Source organism: Rhinolophus hipposideros (assembly GCF_964194185.1).
Source record: "Rhinolophus hipposideros genome assembly, chromosome: 18".
Classification (NCBI taxonomy): Eukaryota; Metazoa; Chordata; class Mammalia; order Chiroptera; family Rhinolophidae; genus Rhinolophus; species Rhinolophus hipposideros.
In genome coordinates, this window is record NC_138064.1 from 1497783 (window position 1) to 1518893 (window position 21111).

The window sequence follows — 21111 nt, forward strand, 5'->3', positions numbered from 1 at the left end:
GCAACTATCAAAATGTTCTCTGTATCTATGAGTTTGTTTCTGTTTTGTTTGTTTGTTTGTTCTTAGATTCCACATATAAGTGAAATCACACTGCATCTGTCTTTCTCTGTCTGACACTCCACTCAGCACAATACCCTCCAGGTCCATCCATGTCACCACAGATGTCAAGGACCCATTCCCTTCCATGGCCGAGCAATATTCCATTGTATGTATGTACCACCTCCTCTTTATTTATTCATCCATGGACGGACACCCAGGCTGCCCCCACATCTTGGCCATTGTAAACAATGCTGCAGTGAACATATGTATGCACACGTCCCTTTGAAGGAGTGTTTTGGGTTTCTTGGGATACTCACTTCAGATCAAAAGACACGCACAGACTGAAAGTAAAGAGATGGACAAAGGTATTTCATGAAAATGAAAAAAGAAAACAACCCAAAAAAACTGGGGTAGCAGTAGTTATACCAGATAAAATAGACTTTAAAACAAAGGCTATGCCCAGCTATCTTATTATCTTTTTCTTTCCTTAGAAAAATTATACATAGAAAAACAGTATGGTTGTTCTAAGAAATGAACAGGTAAAGCATTATAAAAGTTGGGTAATGTATAGTTATGAAATTGTTATGAGTAAAACAATTTAGGTATATATGCCTCTAGTTAGCTTTTTAAAGAATTATGCCTCATTAATATTGATTTTGCTTTTTAAGAAATGTTTAACCAACGTACAATAACCTAGCATAGCTTTAAAATTTGTTCATGTTTTATCACCATGATTACTATTTAAGAGATAACTGTATTTTGGGTTTTATGTCATTAATAAGCATACAAGTGTCGCAAAAACATTTTCCTTTCCTTTTATTTTTCTTTCTATTCTTTTTTTCTATTCCCTCTTTCTTCTTTTCCTCCCCCTCCTCCCTTTCTTAAGGGGATGGTTAGTTTTGTTGGTTTTCTTACCCAAATGATGTCAATAAAATAATTAGTTATGATTTGTATAAATGTCATAAACTATGGTTTTTACCAGGACCGAGATGGAGGGCTGCACGTTAGGTTTCGTAAATGGAGTCACTGAGGCACATACCCGTCCAGAATGGTCCGTGTGCTCACGACCAGGCAAGGCAGCGCCCCTGAGCCCTGGCCCTGGCCTTTCCTAAGGGGTCCTCGTGAGACTTTTCCATTAATGCCTTTCCTAAGGGGTCACCTCCTTGATTAATCAGAAGCATTTCCCAAGGCCACGGGGCCCTGTTCATTTCCCATGCGGCTCTGCTGGGTGTGTTTCACTGGTGAGAGCAGATGCGTGACTGACGCCTTTTCCTATCTGGTGAAGATTTTCAAATCCCAGCTCACGACTGGGGTGTAGTCGTGACACCCAAATACCCTCTCCTTAGCCAAGTCGCTGTGTTTCTGTCTCAGAATCCTTGTCTGTTCCTGGCAGGTCCCCCCACACTGGCGCCCTCCCTCCCCATCAGTGGGCACTTTTTCACTCTGGTCAGCTCCCTGCCTGGCTCCGCTCTGCAGATGGTCTGTCCCGCAGCTCCATACGCGGTGCTGTGTGGCTCAGCTTCAGGTGACACGTTCCGTTTTCTGTCTGACTCCTTTACAAGACTGACCGCCTTTGAAAACGCTATTCAAAGAGATAACCCAGGACTTAACGTAGTAAATACTATTTTTGTTCCCTTACATTTAACTTATTTCAAAGCCTCTCCTGAACTGGGTGCATCCATATAAGTGAAAGATTGAATTATATTAGCTTTAAGGTCTGTTTCAACTCTAAAATTCTGTAACCCAGTGAACACAAAACGATACTATTTCTATTTCATAAAGTTGTCCTTCATTTTCTGAATAAGTATAGTTTTCACAAAATAATTACTGATTACAAGATGCATAAATATTCATTGTTGAAGAAACCAAATATTGTGGAGAACATTAAAGTAGCCATGTTCTCACCACACAAATAAATCTTTCAGTAGGTTGAAAATGGGTATGCTACTTTACCTTTTTGAATAAAAACAGTTTGTCAAATAGAATATAAAGTGTAGAAATTATTTCATAAAAGACAACTTTTCACTGAAAGTATATGCACCAAAATATTTTCTGGTTTAATACTAGTGTATTTAGTAAATTGTATTTATTCTATATGTGTTATTTTGTAACATTCTTGTTTCATGATATGTTTTTATTTTCGTATATTTACATATTTAATGTTTTAATCCTCCCTCAGTTTTTTGGCTAATGCCGTTAATATTTGGGCCACATTTCCTCTCCCACTCATTGTATTGAGCTGCACTCCATGTTTGTATAAAGACTTTGTTTTAAAAGATGATGTAATTCTAGCTTAAATTGCTTTATTCACTGACAACATGTAGTAAACAGCACACCTGAGTATTTACCTGTGTTGTTACCCCCTCCCCGCCCCCAGGTGGAGGCCAACACAGCTCATTGCAGGGCCCTGTTATAAGTGGGTCAGTTAATCCCCACGTGTCAGACATTCAAGCTCCTTCCAACTTCTTGCTGCTGTTCTGTCTGATGTCACAAACCACCGTGTTTGATAGGCCTGATGAACGTCTGTGTATTGATTTTTAAAATACAGCTGTCCTGTCGGAATTTGCTGTATTTGTTTCCCACAGAAAGTCTGCACGATCTCTTCTGCCACCAGCCCTGTATAAGAAGGGCTGTTTCTTTAAACACTTAAGTGTCAATAATACTCGGTGTTAACGTCTTTAATCCTTACCACATTCGTGAGCTGGAAATCTTATTGTTTTAATTTACAGTAATCATCTGTTTTGTAGATTTTTAATAAGCTGCATATTTGGGCAGGCTGCTTGGCCATTTTTGGTTGGGAATATTTCTTCTTTTTTTTAAAATCGACTTGCAGGTATTGCCTTTGTCATGCTTTATTTTACCATCTTCTGGACATGGGATTCACGTGGTAATATGGAGCTTACACTCAGTGCACGCTGAGTCTTCTGTTATTCCTCACTAGGGTTAATGTTTGAAAATTGAAGCCATCAGACCAAAAAAAAAAAAATTGCACATTTTCCCTCATCAATTTGGTGGTCAGGGTAAATGCAAATGCATAATTATGGATGTAACTAGAGTCCTTGAGTGTAATTGCACTCATAAGTCAAATAAGACAATTCATAACAATTTGGTTCAGCATTTTATCTGTTAAATTATTCATGTGAATACTTTTATGAGTTTAGCCATGAATATTTGATTGGTGGTTGATTCATGACCATGAACTATCTTAGCCCTTTATTTTTCCCATTTATGTCCAATTAACATATGTGGGAAGGTGGGGAAAATTTATTTTTCTTAATATGAGCAGCGCCTTTTCCCACAGACTGACTGGGCCCGTCTGGTGGGCATTTACTATGACTGGAGGCCGACATTATACCTTCTCTGCTTGTTTAATAAGGATGGCAATGATAATCCTCATCATCCGGAAGGAAAATATTGTGAGTCTCTAGTTTACAACTGAGGGAAATGATATGCAGAGAGGGTCCGTCATTGTCCCGAAGTCACAGAGCACGCTGAGGCTTCTGGTCCAAGTCCACGTGAAAGACTCAGCTTTTCCCGCTGCACAGTGGGTGTCCCAGCGTCCTCTCTGAGCAGGGCCAGTGGGCACATAAACGGCCATCCTGACTGTGCACGCTCTCCTGTCATCAGGCACATGTACTGAGGAGAACGGAGCACAGGCCGTCTGTCACCTTTCCCTTTTGTGTCACCTGGCTATGTGGACAGAAACCTGCGTTCCACCCACAGGTGTCATAGCCACTGCCTGCTGCATACGTACTGAGAAGGTGCACAGCTCAGCAGGCAGCAGAGTGTGGGGAGCTAGATGGGAATGTCAGAAGATGCCACTTAATGGCCAGTTATCCTGGGGTGTGACTTCTGTGGACGTGACAGGAAGCATGATGGGGGCAGAAGCCGGCGAACCTACCAGCAGCCTTTCCGTTCCTCTTGAATCTTCCCAGAGGGGGACACTCTCGCCGGCCAGAGAAAGAGCTCCTGAGCCACAGGCCAGCGAGAAAGGAAGCAGTTCTCTCCATAATCACTTCGGAAAACCTGGGGCTGGGCCACCAGGAGCATTTTGGTTATTTTAGCTTGAGTTTGAGAACTCACATAATTATCCTAATTAATGGATTTGCACACATAATGCCATGAATTGGTGTCATCAGCACTACAACCTGAAAAAATACGTGGGAAGGGGCTATATTTATACGATCAAATGTAGCTCGGTCATATACCTTTCCAGCACGAAAGATCTCTATGTGCCGATTTCACGACTGCTCTATGAGCATTAACACGAGTCACCATTGGTCGCGCATTGATTCATTAACCCAGCTGAGCCTCAGAATCTCCTGGGAAGTTATTTTTTGAAAATCTCTTGAGTCCATGAAGATGATTGTGTCTGAGGTGGGACCTGGAAATCAGCATTTAAAAAGGTCAGCAGGTGACTAATATGCAGCCTGGTGGATGGATGACAGCTTCCATCACACAGCGCCCACGCTCGTTAGGATTCCTCTTGTTATGCAGTTACTTTGCCTTTTAACAGGCTCTCGTCACGAGACCCCGTGCTGAGCAGGCTTCAGTCCCCTGGGAGACCCGGGGTCCTTGGTGCTTCTGGGTGGGTGTCTGATAGCCTTCATCCCCATCTCCTGCCATATGCCAGCACATTCGTTTGCCACACACACTTCTTCCCAATATTCCTTTATTTTCACTGTCTTACATTTAGATCTTTGACCATCCGTGCTTTCTTGATTGCCTGCAACCTCTGCTGGGTTAAGGGCCCTGCCTAAGTGTCCCCACTTCTGTGACTCTTGTCTCAGGGCCCCTCCGTGGCACCAACCCCCACTCTGCCCACATCGACACCACACTTGATTATGGCGTCTTGGCGTATTTGTTTATACTTGTATTGCAGCCCTGTGTTCTGCCTTTTTGAGGACAGAGCCCACAGCGCAGGGCCTGCCACACACTGGGTCACCCAGAGCGGATCTGACAAATGGCGCACTTATTTCAGACGTGCACTTTGCTCCCAACTACGCCTCTGTTCTCAGCGCCGTTACACATACTTTGTCTTTCCGAATGGTACAGTTTCTTAAAGAATGTTTTCTTCTGGGACTTTAAACTTACTTTCCGCTCCTCTATTAATTGTATCTCAGTTTGTTATTTGTAAGCAGTACAGTCAGTTTTACACGTGACCTTTTGTAAGGTCGCTTCTCTGGTAAAACACTCTGTGTCGGGTTTTCTGGAACGTTTTACAAGGAATGGCTGGGAAAAGCCGTGGGCTGGCTGAGGGCCGCCGTGTGCGACCTCGGCCGTGGACCAGGGCTGCGCTCCTGGTGGTGTCCGCCTCCCCTCCTGCTCTGCCACCTCCTCCTCTCTCTGGATGTGCACGGTGCTCTCACCTGCGGCCTGGGCGGGCCTGGGGCAGGTTTACTGTGGAGATTGCTGTGGAGGCCCAGGTCATCACGCTGAGAGAAGGAGCCTGGCAAGACGACCAGAGATCGATGACGCAAGACTCATGCCGCACGTTCCGGTTGGACCCTTGGCTCCCCGAGCGCCGGTTTCTGACTGGCTCTTGGAACAGGGGGGCTGGCTTGCTGCGGCCTCCGTGCTAAGGGGGCTGACTTAGAGCTACCAACAGGCCGGCTCCTCTCCATCGGGATGGCATGGTGCCCCCGAGTCCTGACCTGGCTGTAAGCTGGCTTCCTCAGGAAGGATGTGGGGTAAGGACGGAGGGGAGCAGAGCTCTAGGAGGAGGCAGGGCCCAACAGGATGCTGGGATCGGGAGTTCTACACGAGGGACAGCACCTTCTGCACCCCACCCCCTCCATCAGTGCATGTGGGACATCAGAACGTCGTGCCGTTCGTTTGTGTTAGAATTTGCACTAATGTAGCCGGCTTCATTTTAGCCAATAAATACAAACACAAGGTCCCTTCTCTTTGTCCTTTTGTGTCCGCCATTCCCTTCAGAAACAAGGATCTACAGTGCAACTCTGTTCTTGTCATTCGATGTCATGAGACGTCCTGTTGTATAGAACATTCCAGAGAGTTCTTTCTTAGTGTGGACAGTCACTGCTGTGCTCAGAGCTGCCCTAGGTTCACCTGTAAGTGGAAGACGGGCACCGCAGAACCGGCAGGTGCTGGGATCCTAAGTGGCTGCAACTTCCTGTCCCCACAGATGGCGCCTCTGCCAGGACCCTACCTGCACGGAGTGGCCGGCTGCTTCTCGCCCAGATGGCTGCCCTCCTGAGCAAGCGGCTTTGCCACGCGCGCCGGGCCTGGAGAGGCACGCTGTCAGACCTGCTGCTGCCCCCCCTCTTTGTGGCCTTGGCAATGGGCTTGTTCATGGTGAGGCCTTTGGCCGTTGACTACCCTCCCCTCAAACTAACACCTGGCCATTACGAGCGGGCCGAAGCTTACTTCTTCAGGTAAGAGCCTCTTCCCTTTCCCTGCAGAGTCATGTCAGGACAGATGATAGATGCGGCAACAGTTTTGATAGTTTTAAGGATTTCAAACATACCTGGTTTTCGTTATTTTGGAGGTCCGTGGGCACGAGGGTAAGCTCTGAGAGCTCCGGGTCTTCCCAGGAACTGAGTCCAGGTGGATGTTTAGGGAAGATGAGTCCGGCCTGGCCTCTGGCCTCGGCTCCCTGGGCACCCTGCTTCTCCCCAGGGCCCCCGATTCCCCTGGCTGATGTGCAAAGGGCCTGGCCCACACCAGCCCACGGCCTTGAGCAGGAACTGGGAGGACTGGACATGTTCCAGAATTTGGAGGATTTTAGAAAAGTTTGTGAATTGTATATTTCACAAATTCTGCACAGTTGGTCTGCGACAACAGAGAAATGTCTGACTTTTCTCTTTGTGGGTCTGAGCCCATGTACACCACAGGCCAGGGTCGCTCGGGCGTTGTTGCCAGTGAATCCCAAGCAGTCTGTTTTGTTCAGGAAGTCCTGAGAGCTTCCGGGATTTCGTTTCACCCACATGGGAATGGGCCCTGAGAGAGGGACTCTGACTTCCAAGGAGCCTTCCCTCCCTGGTGGGCTGCCCTCCAGACTGGGTTTGGCTGACCGTCGCCGAGCCTGCCCTACATGGCCTGTGGTGGGATCCTAGGCTGCAGGGTGGTTCTCTCTCCAGGAGGCCCTGTCGCTTGTCTGGGCTGGGGACTGGGCTGGGGATGCCTGGTGTCCCCTGGCACGTTAACTGGGCTGTTCACAGGATGGGCAGCCAGGACTGAATTGTTTTGGTCAGAGGTCCAGCCATTAAAATTGTGAGCGTAAGTAACTAGACTTAAGTGCTTACTAATATTTGATGATGAGTAATTTGGAATTAGATTTAAACAAGTGAAGGAACAAAAGGAAAATGGGTAATAAATGGTTCACTGTGTTTCTGTTTCCCTTGGTTAATGCTTTCCTTTCTTCGCACGTCTTTATGCTCCCAGGGCCTGGGTTTAACTAAGAGGGGCCCCGACACAGCCTAGGACAAGTGCCTGGGCTATATCCCTGTCCCTGTATCCCTCCCCCAGGTGCCTTCCTGCCTGCTCTGGCCACATGCCTTATTAACCCACTCTCCTCCTCTCTTACGAAGTGTTTAAAGTGACCGTGTCAGTGTGTCAGGCTGTCTACCACTGCTTTCATTCTGGCCACATATTCACACGTCTGTCACACTCCTCCAGTCTGAACGAGCTGTAACTTTTAGCTTTTTAATTTAAAAATAACATTGTATCTTAAAGAAAAAGAATACAAAATACATGCTAGCCCAAAACAAAAACAAATAAAAAAACAATCACATGTAACCCTACCAGCGCATAAATAAAAAAACAATCACATGTAACCCTACCAGCGCGCTCCACCACACACCTATTGGTCTGCAGTCCTCCACGTGTCATGTGTAATACTTTAACCACATGCATTTTTATTTTTTGTGGCAATGAGGTCATACTGCAGAACTCTTCAGCACATGCATTTTCACTCAATAACATTTGTTCACCTATTTTTGTAAATCAGGGCAGCGCGTTTCCCGTCCTCACGGATATGTGGGAGAGAGCTGCATGGAGGTGCCATAATTTATTCAAATGGCTCTACTTTGGGACACATTTATTTCTATTTTCTGTCCTTTTTAAAAAAATATATTTTGTGTTTTTGCTTTTTCTTTAGATGTTTTTATTATTCATAGTTTCTTTGTGTGTTTATATTAATCCCTTTTCATTTTTGTGTGTTGTGAATACCTGCTACCAGTGTGTAATTATCCTTTTATTTTATTAAAAGACATTTTAAGATAGTCAAACATTGGGTGCCTACAAGATTTGGAAAGATAGATAATAATCCCTTTTTGTTTTATTGAACATTAATCAATTTTCGTTTTATCGAATAACCTTATACATATTGACTTGTTTCTACATGTCAATTCCTATTAATTAACTTTGTTTATTTTGCATTTAAGGTGTCTGTCTATTCATTGCGTGACTATATCTATTTTTATTGTGGTAAAATACATGTAACACAGAATTTACCCTTTTAACTATTTTTGTGTATGAACATTATTTTTATTAAGTACCTGCACTGCTTGAGTTCTCTCCGGCTGCCGGGACCGTGCTTGTTAGATCAGCTGGCGGTGGCTCTGAGAGTGACAGGGTGAAGGCCAGTTCTACCTCTGAAGAGCAGCAGGAGGGCTTCCAGAAGCTTCTCTGCTCGCAGGACGGAGGGAAGCTTTCTGCTTCCCATACCCTCCCTGCTCAGGAGCCGGAAGGCATCTGTCCCCTGCAGTCCGGCTTTTTCTCCACTCTTTGGGGCCAGGAGGCCGGGGGAGGCTGAGGTCAGCATTCCGGGGAGGTGACGTCTCTGAGTGCCGGGTCTTCCTGGTCTGCCCTGGTGTTCTGCGTCTGGTCTTCAGGCTGCTTCCGCATGTGGCCTGGGCAATGGGAAAGATGTCCCTAGATCAGCGCTGCCTGTAGTGACTGTCACAGAGCTGAGAGCAGCGGCTGGTCAGCACGAGAGACTGGCGGGCTCAAGAGATGCAGACAGCCTGGATTTGCAAGTGGTAGGGAGAGGGGCGAGTGGGTTACTCAGCTCCCAGCAGCCCCAAGTCTTTCTAGGTTGGTTTGATCTCCATCTGCATCAGAATCATGATGGTGGTGGTGGTGGTGGTGAACTAGTTAACAACACACAGACCCTTTAGGGTGGTTGGTTCAGCCAGGCTGCTGGGGGACTCTGGTGCACGTCAAATTTTGAGAAATGCTGCCTTGGAGGGAGGAACAGTGACCCCGTTTAGGATTCACACTTACCCGTGAATTTTCAGTACAAGGTTCTGGCAGGACAGACTTCACATGCTTCTAAACAGCACTTTAGAATAAGGCGAGCACAGCGTGACAGTGTAGGAATGAGCATTTGAGTTTATGGCAACAGGGACAATTTAAAGACAGTTTTTTAAAAAAACAGTCACCTCTAGACCTAAGGAAAAAAACCAGTAAAAAGTAAACCGTAAGTTTAAATCTTGTTCTTAGTAATTATTCCAAGGAAACTACTTTATGGATCCATATTTTTTCCAGAAAAAGTATTTTAAACTTTCGTATTTGTTCCTGGGTTAATAGATCAAAAGAGGGCAATCGAGAATTTTCACAGGTGCCACAAATAACGTTTTCTTTTTATGGACAACATTTCAGTGGAAAATATGTCTCTTTCCTTGTTTAAGTGTTTTCTCGTTTGTCAGAAACTTGAAAGCTCTTAATACAGAGGTCTCACTGCCTACTTATGGGACATAACTTTGTTGTCCATTTCAGCATGTTTCATCACTGAGTATTTCTGGCCATAGGGAATCATATTAGGCCAGTTGTAAACCATGTTGACCTTAACAATAAAACAACCTGCTATTTTTATTGACAAAATGGGTTTATTTGGGGATAGCGAAGAATTGCAATTTGGGATGAGGATGCTGTAGCACAAAGTATAGGCAAGTCAAGCGAACAAAGGAGGGGAACCATTACTTTACAGAAGAAAAGGAGGAAGTTGGCCAGAGGCCGTGCTTTGAATGCAAGTCCTTTAGTGGAAAGTGAGAGTTCGGGGCAGTGACGCCTTCTCACTGGCTGAGTTGAGGTGGTTCCCCTTGGCTGGGCTTGTTGCTGGGCAAGGAGAAAACCTTCCTTCCTCCTGCCAGGGCTGGGCAGGCAAGCAGCCTCTCTTCCTGTTGGGATGTGTGATTGACATCCAGTAGGGTGCGCGAGCGCTCCCCCTTCAGGCCTCCCGACTCCATTGCACATGAGGTTCCCTTGATTTTCACAGCCACCTGAGTCTTTTAAAATCTTTGCTGTATTTTATGCAGTGGGAAACATGGTATTTTTCTATAAATATTCTTTTTGGGTTTGGATGCTACAGTGGTATTTGCATTATAAGTTTACACACATTACTGCTCTGAAAACAAAGTTGTCCTCAGCATCTAATTAATTACAAAACAATTACAATTAATTACAAAACAAATTAGTTACAAAACTAATTTGGTGTCATGAGTTCATCTTCCTTTTCCATTACAGTTGTTCCTGTCTGAATGTTAAGAGGTCAGGGAAGGCCAAAATGGAGATGAAGGATTAGGTCTATGATTTCAGCTCATCTGTAATATCACTATTTGTTCAACAAATTATTTTGGGGAACCTCCGTGTTTCAAGTACTGTCCTAAGCCTGTGCCCTTTCGTTCCTGGGTTGTTTGTTGCAGTCATGAGACTGAGAAGAAGTCCACAGTTAAAACCCAGTGGGGACGTCGTCAGGACCACTGAGCAGAAAGAGCAGAGAAAAAGAGGCAGAGGCGTTCTCATGGCAGAAGGCACTGGCCCCTAACAGCTGGGCATGGTTTCCTCCAGGTAGCAGGAGGCAGATGCACTTGAGGGGCAGGTCCAAGGCAGGTCCGCCCAATTAGAAGGCGCTGCTGCGGGCTCTCTGGGCTGGGCCTCGTTTCCTGGGAGAGAATGTTGGGCAATGTTTGTCCCAAGATGTCAAGGCCTGAAGAGGGCAGTGGATTTAAATACTACTTCAAGGCTCTTAGGTAAGTAACAGGGAGCAGTTGATAAATTTTGAGCATAGAAAATGTCAGATTGGTATGTTAGAGACTAAGAAAAATTAGGAATCTCTTTGTAAAATTCCCATCTATGCAGCGAGCGATATTGCACAAATATGGAAGTCACTTCTCATTCTGGGCTTTTATTGTTACTTTCGGAGTGTGGGGGTTCAGTAAGCCTAACAACTCAGACTTCCTATATTTGAAAGCTGATAACAATTCAGAAAGTTACTTGGGGGAACAAAGAAATCAACCAGAAGAATCAGTGATTGAAGGTTACACTGAGGTTGTTTACATTTCCTGGGACAAACTAATGTAAGTTCTTTAAAAGGAATCATGTCTGTACATTTGTTAATGTATGTACTACTTTGCAAAAAAATTTGAGGTCACTGTTTGCACATAAGTATCAGGCTAATAATACATCATTCTTCTTTATTTTGGGGACAAGTGTTCCCAAGGATATCTACTCAAAAGCATTTTGTAACTGATATGATGTAAGTTCTAGAAAGTAATAAATCTATAAATTTGGAATTTTAATTGATCAAAATGAACTCTACTCCCAATCAGTCCAATTTAGAGAGGGTTAAAATATCATTTCTTCTACATTTTCTCAAGTCAAGACTTTTCTTACAATTGATGTATAAAATTTAGTACAGGGTTTGTTTCTATACCTCCCCAAACTAGAAGAATAGCACACCCTATTGCTGGTGGTGTCTCCAATAAGGAACTTCAGTGTGGGTGGCCTTGCTTGACCTGTCAACTGACTTCTGAGATTTGTGCCAGAAAAATAAATACTAGCATTCAATGTGTACCTAAAACACACGTGGGATTCTGCACTGAGGACCCCCTCCCGAGAAAACGTTATTCAGTATAGGTCACATATAGAAACCAAAAAATGTAAGTTGTTTTATTGCAGGGCTACGTAATAGAACAAATGTTCAAACCAAACCAGAGCCCCAACATTAAGAGAATATCTGTATAGATTTTAATATATTCACATGATGTCATATTATGGGGCTGTTAAAAATCATTTTTAAAAACCATACAAAATCGCCAAAGATGGTAATATTATAATAAGTGAAAAGATGAGAAAGAATAAAACAGTATGAAGGTAAGTATATAAAAATGCTTATTTGTGGGGGCAAAACTGTGCTTTTAAGACATTTCTTCATTCCATTGCTGGTTTGGCTTTACCATAAAATCAGTGAGTGATTAAGTTTACCTGAGCTGCTAGGAAGCGTATACCTGGATCAGCTTCCCAGGGCTCACTGCCAGGTCAGGTTTGTCCTGTGAGGGGCCTGGCGAGTACTAACGATGCCCACCTTATTTCTTTGTCTCATGACCATCAGCAGTGAGAGTGACGACATGGGTCTTGCCCACATGCTTTTGCGGAAGTTTGAAGACCAGGATTTGCTCTGTGCTGACCCAAACCCAGACTTGTAAGTATCAGATGCCGTCTGCAAAAGGGCAGCGCCAGCCAATACCCCTGGAGGCAGGGAGGACGTTGTCCACCACGATTCTCGCTTCATGTTGCAAGTTTACACGGAATGTGTAGGTTACACGGAAAGCCCCCGAGTAGGTTAGTACGTAGGTTAGTACGAACAGGCCTAATGGGAGCTGCCATCTAAAATGACCGGAAATAAGCTACGTAATCACCCTTTTTGTTCTTGGTAAACACACGGTTCATGTTATTGCAAAAAACATTAATCAGTAATTAATAGCATTCAATTTCTTTAAGAAAACCCAAAGGTAAAAAGTTAAGTAACAATTAAATATGAACTATGTATTATTTACTTTTAAGGAAAAGTTGTGCATATGAAAATATTAATTATAATTCTTTTTAAACTAAAGGGACTTAAAAAGTCAGTAACATCAGTTTGGGAGTGAATTACTTTGAATATTTTTCCCCCTAGTATTTTAAAATGATAATAGAGAGAGGAGCTTTTTTATGAAAACTTGATAAAGCCTGTCTTCATGAACACTGTTCTCTTATGTTGGTTGACTTATTTACTGAGGAACTGCTATGTACACAGTGCTGTTGTAGGGACCAGGATTGAGGTAGGGCATGGCCCTCTTTTCAGGGGTTCCGACTTCTGGGGAGAGGAAACGGGAAAGCGAGAAAAACCATTACTGATGTAGTAAAGACTAAGGTGTATGTTGTTAAGTAATAAATACCAAAATCCGGATAATAATGCAAGATTGGCACTGTGTTTCTCTAATTTGTGATGACAGATTTGCCTCATTAGTCATGTTGGCAGTTATGCCAGACTGAATAACTATTAATGGTCTCAGTAAGGAAGAATTAATAGAAAATTAATTATGTTGTTTCACTGTAGTCTTCTCCTGAAAAGCAAAGTAATTTATTTAACTAAATGAAAGCTTCTGTGGTGATGCTTTTATTTCCCTCCCCTCTACTGCAACGTGCAGGATGCAAATTGAGAAATTGAAATGTAATCCGGGGCCCAAGTGGCCCGGTTTTCAGCTCCATGCTGCAGCAAAGAAAGGGGAGTTGGCTGAAAAAAGACATGTCTTCATCTCGTTTCTCAAGAGGGAGAGAAAAGACAAAGCAGAATCAATGCTAAGGACAGCAGAACACACTGGAAATTCTGTTTAGACACCTATCTAACTTTCAGTTTTCTACAGAAGTGGCAGTGGGTCTCCAAGGCCCCTCTGCCTCTCCCAGGGCTCCCTTCCTGGGCCCTCCTGCAAACCAACCGCACAGTTTTCCCCCTCAGCCTTCCCCTGCTTTCCAGGGTCTGTGTTTTGGTTTTATGTTTTCCTTGTGAAATCCACCTAGTCTGTTCTTATTCCTTTTGTAACCATTTTTATCCTATTTCTTGGTCTAAATAATGAAAGGCTGGTGGGTGGGTGGGGTTGGGAGCTGCCTCATACAAGGGTGTTATGAATACTTCCATTAATAATAATTTATGTCCATGTTGTACAAAGAAGACTTGATTTACTAAGGTCCCAGATCAAAGCACAAGATTTTATTTAAAACAAGTAAGTTTCCTTCTGGAAGCCATACCTGCTGACCTGGTTAATAGAAATGGCATGTTTCTTTTCACTGCACTGGGTGGGCTTCTCTACCATGGCTTCTCCTGCTGGAGCCACGCAGCCCAGAGCAGGTGGCCTGGGCGTGAAGCCCCGAGGACCTGACTACTGAAGTCTGGCCTGCAGGAGCGCCTCACCTCTCAGAACTGCCGCTTACTCTCCTGAAAAGTGGGGCCCGTAAGAGGCTGGGTAAAAATATCTCACCGGTGCCTGGTTCAGTAAATGGGAATTTCCTCCTGTCTTTCCCAATTTTTGAGTAAATAGGAATAATTATCATTACTAAAGCAACTTTTGATTTATAAACATTAGTATAAAAAATCCAAGTATGAGGCCTACGAGGAGAAAAGCTATAGGAGAACTTTGGAATAAAAAACCTAGGGCTTCAGGTTGTTTTCATAACAATTTGTTGTACAGCCTTTCTTCCTATGGAAACAGAATAATTGTTTTTTCTTTACATGGTGATTAAACTGCTGTCATGCCAGGAAAAGAAATGAGCAGCTCGCTGTGTTTATTAGCTGCATGTCGGTGCTGAAGGTATTTGCATTTGAGACGAGAGGCCTAGGCTTCACCACTAGCCCCTGGGCCCCAGCGGAAGTCCCGGAGCCTGGTTCTATGATCAGGACAGAGCATCGCTGACTGGGATTGGAAATACTGTCCCTAATGAAACCTTGTCATCAGATTAACAGCTCAAGCTGTGCCAACAGCAGGGGGCTCTGCCTTCTGAGGAGGGAGACAGTGTATGGGAACCCCGTGTCTGACCAAATGGTCTGCTGGGGCATGCAACGTTGCAGTCGGAAAGACCATTCCAGTCTCTCCTTTGTTTCTTAGGAACAATTCTTCCTGCTGGAACACTGATCTCTTTTCTCACCCAAAAGTCCAGGGTTCCTGTGCCTGCCGGGTAGGTTTCTGCTGTGTTTTTTTCTCTTTTTTAAAAAAGTCTAAACCTCAAGTAACAAGAATGAGTTTACTTCATTTATAAAATCTTCATTTTTCTTAACTCGGTGAGCCTCTGTGACTGTTTGGTTTACTCAATGAGCTGCTTTTGGGCAGTTTCAGTAGATAAAGTGAACATTTGTACAAGTCGGGTGTTGTGTGGATTTCACACTGGTCCTCCTCATTAATCTTCAGCAACGAAGAAGAAGCTAGAATTGCCCTTGGGGAGAAATTTCCCAAACTTCAATGCAGGATGACCTTAGGGCTCTTGTCATGTTATTACTTGCGTTCTGAGAGCTAGATATTAAAGGCTGAGACACCACTTAGCTGTTCCACGGTTGAGGCCCACAAAAATGCACACGTGTGGGTATTCTGCTGTTCAACTCAGGGCCGTAGCTCTGTAGTCTGCTTAAGGAGAACAAACTGAAATTTATTTGGAAAACTGATTGGCATTCAACTCAAAGGAAATCTCCAGAGGTAACTAATAAAAGGCCTGGGTCTATTAGCCACAACCAACCAGCTCATGTGGCAACTCTAATTGACAGAGAAAGAGAAGCAAAAATCTCAGTTTAAATTAACTGAGGCTCTATTAAGGAACGGGCACCTCTGTACAGTGTCTTTCTATTCCGTGGCCATGGGGACGTCCCTCTTCCTTGTGCGGTGACTTTGCAAAGTTTCCTTTTGGGTGGATCTGGTCTGTTTTCTTCTCTTAGACCAAACGTCCGCATGTACGTGAGTGATGACATGGCGCCCGTGCCAGACATTTAGGCCCCACTGTCCTGTGTGATGCCTTTGGCCTCGGCTGTCAGAAAACTCAGCTGTATTTGCTGCTGCTTTGTAGTGGCCAGCTGGCCTCTGCTGGTGTTTTGTTGGACACAGTGATTTGTTTTTTCCCTTGTGTACTCTATTTAGTCATGAAACCTCGGAGTTTTCGCTCCGTGCTCTTATTCTGCAGCCCTGATTTAATCTGTTATACTAGTTCCTTTTATTACAAGCTACTAAGATCTCCTGGGATTGGATTGGGTGCCAGTGGCAGAGGAATGAGTGGCTGTGAGTCAGGACGCTTGGTGCTGATGTTCCTACATTCCCTCCAATCTACATGAACTATAAGGTTTCAGTAACCTTGAGTGTGGGTCAGGAAAAAGGTCTCACGTGGTAAAGTTCAAAGCCAAGTAAGTTTGAGAAACGCTGGATGAAGCTGAATTCAACAGGTTTCTCTGCTGCAGCTCTTCTGAGATGCTCTTCTCTGGTAACGCACTGAGAATGGGTGGAAAGGGTGCAGCATTTTCTGCACATTATTTGACTAAAGAATGCTTTTTTGTGGCACCCTTATTCTGGGGACGCACTGCTGGTCCACACACTAGGACTCAGAGAACCTGAGGACAGAGGCTGTTAGGTGGAATTCATGAGTCCTAAGGAAAGGGGGTGCTCTGCAGGCCCGGGCCGGATGGGACACATGCTGGGGTGTGAAAGGCAGGCCCACACCCACAGCCAGTCCCTGCTCTGCAGAGAGCCCACAAGCCCAGTTAAGTGTGTTCTGTCAGCAGGTGAATACTTCTCTCCCCCGAAATTCATGTTCATGCCGAAGTCCTGGTTTACAAGAACATTTACTTCCTTGAGATTTTATCCAATACGCTGTGGCCTCTCCAGAACAACAACCATGTTCCAAAGTTAGCTCTGCTCCTGAGGGCCGAGTCATTGTTTAGAGGAGACCCCTTGGAGAGCGCTCCAAGAGGAACGGGAGTGAGCTGGCTCAGAAGGACAAGGGCTTTCGGGGCTTAACTCTCCTTGGGTAGGCTGATCAAACACTTGTGAGCAGGAGTGAGTGTGATTTGCACAGAGATGGAACTGCTGCCTGGCTGCTGTACAAATGGCCACAAACTGGGTGCCTTAAAGTGACATGAATTGTCTTCTCACAGTGTGAGGTCAGAAGTTTGAAATCAGTGTCACGAGCATGGAATCCAGGTGCTCCCTCCATACGCATTTGGAGGGAATCTGTTCCTCGTCTCTTCCAGCGTCTGTTGGTGTCCTGCGTCCCTGACTTGTGGCCACGTCGCCCTAGCCTTGGCTTCCATGGTCGCCTCATGTCTTTTCCTCTGACCTCCTTGCCTCCCCTTTCTGAGGGTACATGTGACTGTGTTGGGGCTCCAGGACAATCTCCCCTCAGCATTCTTAACTTAAAAACATCTGCAAAGTCTTTCCTACGTCTGGTAGTCTTTACAGGTCCCAGAGACTGAGACCTGGCACCTGGGGGGGGGGGAGGTATTCAGCTAATTGCAGAGGGTATATTTGGGGAGAACTTAACAGATGAGGTGAGAAAGAGAGTGAGGATGCTTTCTAGTGGACTTGACATCTTGATAGGAATTTGAATTTTCCAGCATGAGAGTCATCTAAATGAAAACAGTGTTTCTAAAGATATATTGTGATGTGTTCGTAGGTGGGTTGGAAAGAGACAGGCTGGAGGCAGAGAAACTAAAAAGTTATGTGAACCGGTGAGTGAGATCACTGGTGTGGCTGAATTATAATCGATAATGATGATTATTTTTCCTTTTTTGTCTTTCCCCAAGCCTTTCTATCAAGAACCTGAAAGTAATATGTTAAATTTATATGACGCTCTTTCTTTTGTGTATGTCTTTATCTAACAGAACCTATGAGTTGGGTAAGCTGTTATTTCCATTTTGCAAATGAGAAAACAGGCTTTGGAAGCTGAGGTGACAGGTCCAGAGGTGTCATTTCCTAGAGTCGTGACTGTTCTAGCATATGATCTTTTCTAAACGTTCTGGGAAATGGAGAGAGAGCATATGGAGCCTGAATCCCGACAGGGGCAGGGTAGGGCCTTTGCTGTGTGGCCCCCCGTGGCCCCGGGTCTTGGTTGTACTGAGCGGCCTCATACCCTGTTGGGAGACTATTTAACGAATCTGAGCCAGGCCGGCACTCAAGTGTAATTTTTGCTTCAGGCACTTAGGAAAGAACACGTCTGTTTGAATTCCTGGGCTTATCGTCCTCGCACTGGTGGCCTCTGACTCCTCCAGGTCCATCACATGCAGGACCACCCCAGCGAAACTTCCCAAACGTACATACCGGAAAGGATTTGCAGTTCCCAGATAGAATTGAGTGCAAAGGTCTCGGTGGAATGCTGGTATAGTTCTCAGGTGTAGGTGACTCTTATACAAATTTGGGATATCAGAATATGTAAAAGTCCATAGATAATTTAGTAGAAATTGAAAGCTATGAGAAGTCACACGTAAAGGTAATGGCAGGAAACCTGTTTGTGAGTTATAAGTTTCTGTTTTATCTCCTTGAAAACAATGAAAGCCGTGTCCAAATGGAAGTGTCAGCGCTCCCTACCTGACCAACGGCCTGGGCCACACGCTGCTGAACCTGTCGGCCTTCCGCCTGGAGGAGTATCTGCTGCTGCCGAGTGAAAAGCCGAGGTGCGCTCAAAGCTTCGGCAATTACTTTGGAAATCCTATTGTTTCAAATCCTAATGTTCTCAGGCAGTTAGACGTCTAACCCAACCTTGTACTCACAAAAACTCCCAAGAAATGCTGGCGCCTAAATAGACCTCTTCCTGCCGACCTCACGCTTTCCCTGGGGGGTCGGACCCCAGACGACTTGGGGGCAGAGCAGTGTCCCCCTGGCCTCCCTGGGCACCGCTGCTGCTCTGCGCATCCGACGTGGCCGCCAGGCCGGCGTCTCCCCGCTTAGCCCGTTTTGGGGAAAGCTTGTGTTTCATGTGTCCTTGAGCCCGAGTGGTGCCTGGAGCTGAGGGGTGGGAACCAGTGCTTCTCTTGGCCTTAGGTCACCGTCACCCTCACCACGCCACCGAATGCATGGCTTCACTTCAGTGCGAGAGCACCCCCCGGCCTGTGCGCCGAGCCTGCCACCCTGCCCTTCACTTGTCTCCCCGGCGCCCTGACCGAGGGTTTTCCGTTACATTTCAAGGAGAACAGAGGAAAGTTATGAATATTCTATAACATTACATTTTTGTGACAATGAGGGCTTAGTGTGCAGGCACCAGGGCATCATGGCTTTTCGTGGGTCACACGTTTGGATGGTTTTGGGGAGGATTCGTATGTAATCTGTGGTGGAATTTGACCCAGTGACATTGAAAGGTTATTCTAGGGTGAATTCTTTCCCTAGTGTGCATGTCTCATTGTCCTATTGCATGATCTGTGGCCTCGTTCTGTTATCTCTGAAAAAGCACCTGGCTTCTGGTTAGGAACAGGACAAGGCCAGTGTAGCCTGGTTCTGTGGTTGCATTTCCTTTTTATCTCCGACGTCCCAGCAGAATCCTCCTACCTGACACCCCGGTGGCGGTACCTTTGCCTGCCTCTCTTCTGCTGCCACATCTTCATATCTTTGAACATGCCAGAATCTTTGCTTTTTGAAGGCAGGACTTTATATGCCCAAGACTTAGAACAATAGTATCTGGCACTGAAAGTCACTCAGTCTGTGTCTCTGGAGTTAAACTGAGCCGAGTGGAACTAAACTTGTACCTGTGCCTCAGTTTCTGCTGAGAGTAGGGGTCCTACGATGGGAATTTCTTCTTCAGTCTCCTTTTATCCAGAGGGTGGGAAACAGAGTCTATGTGTGCCTTTATTCTTAATGTCAAATATTTTAGGAAGCTTAATAGGTGCCAAGTATTACACAGCCCCTCGGACATGGAGAAAAAAGATATAATTTCCACCCAGGAAAAACTCACAGAGCTGCATGAAAGATAAACTGTCAAACAGACTGTTAAAACCAGTGTGACAACTGATAAATTGTTGGAAATGTAGGGTCTTGTGAGAACCCAAAAGAGAAGAAAATCTACCCCAACAGAAGTAAACTGGGACACCTTCCTGAATGAGGCAATATTTACACTGAAGCTTAAGAAGCACGAGTGGGGAAGACAGTACAATGCAAAGCAGGGTAGCTCAGCAAGGCATGGGGCTAAGTAGTTCAGAATAGCTGATTTGTAGGAAAAATGACCATTAACGAAAATAATGAGGGTGCTGGTGATCACAGACATGCCTGTTCCCAACAAGACGGGAAGCTCTGAGAGGCACACTTGCTGAAGTGGCAAGCCTCACGCAGACCTTCTCCATAAGCAGGGCCCTCCCTGGGTGCCGCCTTTTGAGCCACACCACTTTCTATTGCATGCTGACCCACCTATGTGGTTGTGTCACAGGTTCTCAGCGACTGTAAGGTCGTTGTAGCTAGTTCAGGCAGTGACACAACGCCCCCAGTCAGGAGTCCTGGCACTCGCTGTGTCCACACTAACACTGTGTTTATTGTTACCAGGCTTGGAGGGTGGTCTTTTGGAGTGCGAATCCCGGGTCCCGTTCAAGATGCAAATTCAAGTATATCAAAACCCAAACCTCTGGCAAAGGTAAGTTTTTTTTCTTTCCTGATTTAGACAGCATTTAGGGAAATGCAATAATCCAAATATATTTGTGGGCATGGGAGGAACCAAATCAAATGTCTCACTGTGTTTATTTCACAGTGTTTGTTACTGTGAAAGACATACATAACCATGCCCTTGAAAGACAAAGCATTTTCTTTTAAACTGTACAGTAAATAGGTTACTGTTTTTGTTAAGCTCAGAATTCACCTAAGAGAGCTAAAAAAAAAAAATGAGAAGGTAAGCTATTTCTCAGGACACCATTGTCAGGACAACTGCATACATCCTTAGTTTTCCTGGCGGCCAAGGGCGTCTTCCGCGTGTGTCCTAACATCCTCATCTTCCGGAAGTCCCGGCGCCAAGAAAGCAGCCACGTCGCAGGGCTACTCGTAGGGCCTGGTTTTCAAGCCCTGCCAGGACCACCCTGTTAATTAGGAATGGTCGGCTGGGTGTCACCGAGAATGGCTGGGCTCTTCAGTTGGGAGGAATGAGGGCAGGGCTGGAGGAACGTCGCCTTGGTCCTCTCGTAGGAACTCAGAAGTGGTGAGTCATAGCAGAAGTTTTCCTAAGGAAGGAGGTCAGTGCAACCATAAGACGGGGAAAGAGGAAAGATTCAGCTTCAGGCTCAGCAGTTGGGGAAATAGTCTGGTGTTGGGAGAGGAGACTGTGGGCGTGTTGTGTCTACTTGTAAACCTG

At 45.2% G+C, this 21111-nt stretch overlaps 1 protein-coding gene across 1 annotated transcript in view; it reads left to right on the top strand.

Moving 5' to 3' along the window:
* Positions 1 to 21111, top strand: part of ABCA13 (ATP binding cassette subfamily A member 13) — a gene marked incomplete at its 5' end in the record, with an annotated part of 245529 nt that overhangs the window by 152527 nt on the left and 71891 nt on the right. The window contains 5 exons of the mRNA XM_081079377.1: positions 6185 to 6434; positions 12395 to 12484; positions 14925 to 14994; positions 18345 to 18463; positions 20316 to 20403. Of these exons, the coding sequence (XP_080935503.1) occupies positions 6185 to 6434; positions 12395 to 12484; positions 14925 to 14994; positions 18345 to 18463; positions 20316 to 20403 (617 nt within the window). The remainder of the gene's footprint in view (positions 1 to 6184; positions 6435 to 12394; positions 12485 to 14924; positions 14995 to 18344; positions 18464 to 20315; positions 20404 to 21111) is intronic.